At 36.9% G+C, this 3,728-nt stretch overlaps 1 protein-coding gene across 1 annotated transcript in view; it reads left to right on the top strand.

The window, feature by feature from the left end:
- Window positions 1–580: 580 nt before the first annotated feature.
- zgc:123217 (chymotrypsin-like protease CTRL-1) overlaps window positions 581–3,728 on the top strand; it is a 5,119-nt gene continuing 1,971 nt past the window's right edge. Inside the window, exons 1-5 of the mRNA XM_014013885.1 lie at window positions 581–635; window positions 1,211–1,225; window positions 1,318–1,480; window positions 2,739–3,007; window positions 3,085–3,230. Of these exons, the coding sequence (XP_013869339.1) occupies window positions 581–635; window positions 1,211–1,225; window positions 1,318–1,480; window positions 2,739–3,007; window positions 3,085–3,230 (648 nt within the window). The remainder of the gene's footprint in view (window positions 636–1,210; window positions 1,226–1,317; window positions 1,481–2,738; window positions 3,008–3,084; window positions 3,231–3,728) is intronic.

The following is a 3,728-nucleotide window of genomic DNA, read 5'->3' as shown; positions in this document are numbered from 1 at the left end:
ACGGAAAATTAATAAAAAAATATGAACTCAACTCAGTGGTGAGACCAGATTGTCCACAAAATTGGTTTCTATCAGAAAAGCTTAAGTTTCAAGGAATAAGCGTRGTCACAACAGATTTCGTTACCACTATTGAGAATTCTGTCCGTACAATTAAAGTCTAAAGTCTTTATGTTTATTCCTCCTTAAAGCAAAAATCACTGGTGTTTTTTCCCTCTGTTAACAGAGCAATTGACAATAAATGTTTAAGTCCCATGCACTGTTTATCTGATCTACATTAAGGAACAGGTAAGTGAGGGGTGTGTGGTGGTGTTGAGTGTTTCTGGGACTTTTATTAAGGAGGAAGACATAATAAAAAATAAACCACCATGCTCTGCATACTAATGTGACACATTCATTGAAAGCAGAGAGCTCTACAAACGTGTCATCTTACAGTACAGCAGCTGTGTATTCTGGCATGAATGCATTTATGAACAAACAGAAAACAGGTTTGTGAGGAATGCTCACACATTCAAACAAACGTGTATAAAGCTTTGACTGAATGTTCCTCCTCAGTGAAATGAGACGCTTGTGAAGGAGTAGGATGGCAGCTGTSACTGGGTGGATCCTTTTATTGTGTACACTTCTCTGTGGGCAAGGTGGGCCTAATTACAACTTRTTAATTACACTTTATCTGTTTGTGCATTCTGCTTTAAACAATTAAATCTTATTTTTCTAAGTTTAGTTTTAAATTATGCTTATATTGAATGTTCAATGTCTTTTGACGGCAGCGATAATGTACTCAGGTTCTTTCTGTGCTGAACCTTTTTAGGCATGTGRGAAAATTAAATGTTATAAATGAATGTGCTGCAGTGTTCATTGTGCAAAACTGTTGCTTCATAGATTTGCTAAGTGAATTAATTACAAGTAATAAAAATAGTTAACCTCCTAAGATATGAAGTCTTGCATTGTGTGCATTTTTGTCTACATGGTGCCAAGTCCTGAGGAGGTTAAAGCACAGATATTTCTGGAAAGTTTTAGTTGTTTGACCCAAGTAGAGGGAATTCACTGATAACAACCAAAGAATAAAGTAACTTTTCTTTTAAACCAGCTGATACTACTGAATGCGTGGTAAAAGCTGCCAAAAAATGAACTGCAAACATAGTGCCACCTTGTGGTTGTTTTCCACACCGTTCCAACTAACCTGTCACTTTTCTATCTTTGACTCCTACAGAGGTGAAGACTCAGAGTGAGTGCAGTCTTATTCCATATATTCCACTGTATGTACACTATGTGTGACAGACTATAATGATGCACAATTAACTGTCTTTGCTCTGTCAGACTGCGGACAGGCTCCCCTCAACACAAAAATAGTGGGTGGTGACTCAGCCGCCGCTGGCGCATGGCCCTGGCAGGTCAGCATTCACTACAAATCCAGCCACATCTGTGGAGGGACCCTCATCAACAACCAGTGGGTGCTCACAGCAGCCCACTGCATTTTATCGTAAGTTACACTTCCATTTTATTCCAAAAAATGAGTTGATTTATCTGTASGCATTTAAGAAAGATTGATGGCAGACTTCAGTTCTGAAATAGACTACATGACTAACGTAGTATGTTACAAGACTAAGTGTTACAACACTTTCTTGAAGCACAAACATATAAAAAAAGGTTTGAGCACTTCCTTCTTGTTGAAACCTAAACTTGATGCTAACACGTAACACTGTGGTGTCAGGCTTGACTCTTTGACCATATAAGAGCGCTTGTTGTATTTCCTGCAAGACTTTCTCAACACGCTGTTGGGTCATGGGTTTGCACAGTTGTCTGACTTACCAGTCTGTAAAAAAATAATTAATAAAAATTAATTATTGGTCAAACATTTCTTAAAATTACATGCTTCCCATCAACCTTTCATACCCAGATTATAATTATAGATTATAAGATCATCTCAGCTAAGACAGTTACGTTCATTTTAATCAAAGCTTGAAAATAGTTTGATGCACAATCTCTTGCCGTGAGATGTTAAGAATATGTTGTGAATGACTTTCATCAAATTTTAATTCAATATTTGTAAAATTAACTGAGTTATGGCAGCCACCTTGAATTGTTACTCTAACAAAGTGGCTCAACACAGGTGCTTTATCTTGTTGTAGAGCTTTTTACAATCAACATTCACATTGTTTTGTTTTAAGGCAGTTAAAAACACATAATTAGGACAAGAGTGTGATGTAAAAACACTCTACTAAAGTTAACACCTCACAGCTGGTTTTATTTGCATGTCTGTGTGGTGAACACTTTAAAATCCCWGCTATTATTTTAACCCTGAGTACCAGTTTGAATGTTCAGTTTCTATTTGTTAAAGGAACTGAAATTTACATATACGCACCAGTTGTCCTGCTCTGATAGAGAGAATTTTTAAAAAGTTTATTACACTTTTACACTTTAAGTTGTTGTATATTATATATATAGCTTTAACTTTAGGAAAAAACTAAATGTAATACTAAAAAAGGTGTTTTTTCAAATTAAAAATTGTAATCTAAGCCTCACTAACAGTATGACTCTGTGTGGGCTGGATTGTCTTTGTTGTCAGTTTTTTTTAAAGTTTCGACACCAGTTGATCTCTTGACTAAGAGCGAGACCATTTTACTTTAAAAAAGGGAAGAAATAAAAAATGCAGTTCATGATGGAAATACTAGATGACTCAGAATATTCCTAATAAAAATGTTTGTCCAAAAAACATTTTTTTACTTCTTTACACACAGACAATCACTGAATCTGTGGACTCTGTACTTTGGAAGACAGACTCAGGCAGGCCCAAATGCTAATGAGGTTGCAGGCAGTGTGTCCCTGATCATCGTCCATCCAAAGTATAACAACACGCAGTACAACAATGACCTTGCCTTGATGAAGCTCAGCAGCCGGCTCACTTTCACCCTCTACATCAGTCCAATCTGCCTTGCAAGCAGCTCCAGCCAGTTCTTCGACACCACTTCCTGCTGGGCTACTGGCTGGGGAAGAATTAATCCGAATGGTGGGGTAAAATAGCACTTTGTAGGTTTTTGAACTGGGCAAAATCAAACTCATTTTAAATATATGTATGTTTCACAGTGTCCCTGCCAGATTCCTCGGCACTGCAGGAGGTTCAGAGTCCAGTCGTCGGAAACAATCAGTGTAAATGCACGTACATCCCAACAGGCACGCCCATCACTAACCAAATGATTTGTGCGGGAATACAGGACAAAGGCACATGCCAGGTGAAAACATTTGCCTACTAGCGTAACATCTGATTTTCTTGTTAACAGGGATGTCTCGATAACTTTTTTTATTAAATCAAGTACATTTGGGTACTTGTAATCATGATACTGAAAAATTATTGAGTTAGAACTGAAACATTACACAGTAACTTTAAGACTATACTTCTCTTATTTAGAACAAGGTCTCATTCCTTAGAGGTCTACATCCCCTCTGACTTTGTCAAACTAAATACACAGCATGACACTGTTGTAAAATTTTAAATGAAATGAAAACAAATGATTTTTTTCAACTTGTATGAATTTTTAAAACTTTTACATGAAATGTAAACTGTAACACATTCAACACCAGTATCAATACTGGTACTGGTACACTGAGTATTGCGATATTTTGTGCGAGTACAAGATGGTATTTACCGGTACAGTCATTTCGCCACAGGCACCACAACTTAACATGACCAAAGCACGTCTGTACAGTAGCTCAAAAAAAAATTAAACAAC

Source organism: Austrofundulus limnaeus, unplaced genomic scaffold, assembly GCF_001266775.1.
Source record: "Austrofundulus limnaeus strain Quisiro unplaced genomic scaffold, Austrofundulus_limnaeus-1.0 Scaffold108, whole genome shotgun sequence".
NCBI classification, from domain to species: Eukaryota; Metazoa; Chordata; class Actinopteri; order Cyprinodontiformes; family Rivulidae; genus Austrofundulus; species Austrofundulus limnaeus.
This window is presented reverse-complemented; position numbering and strand designations above follow the sequence as displayed.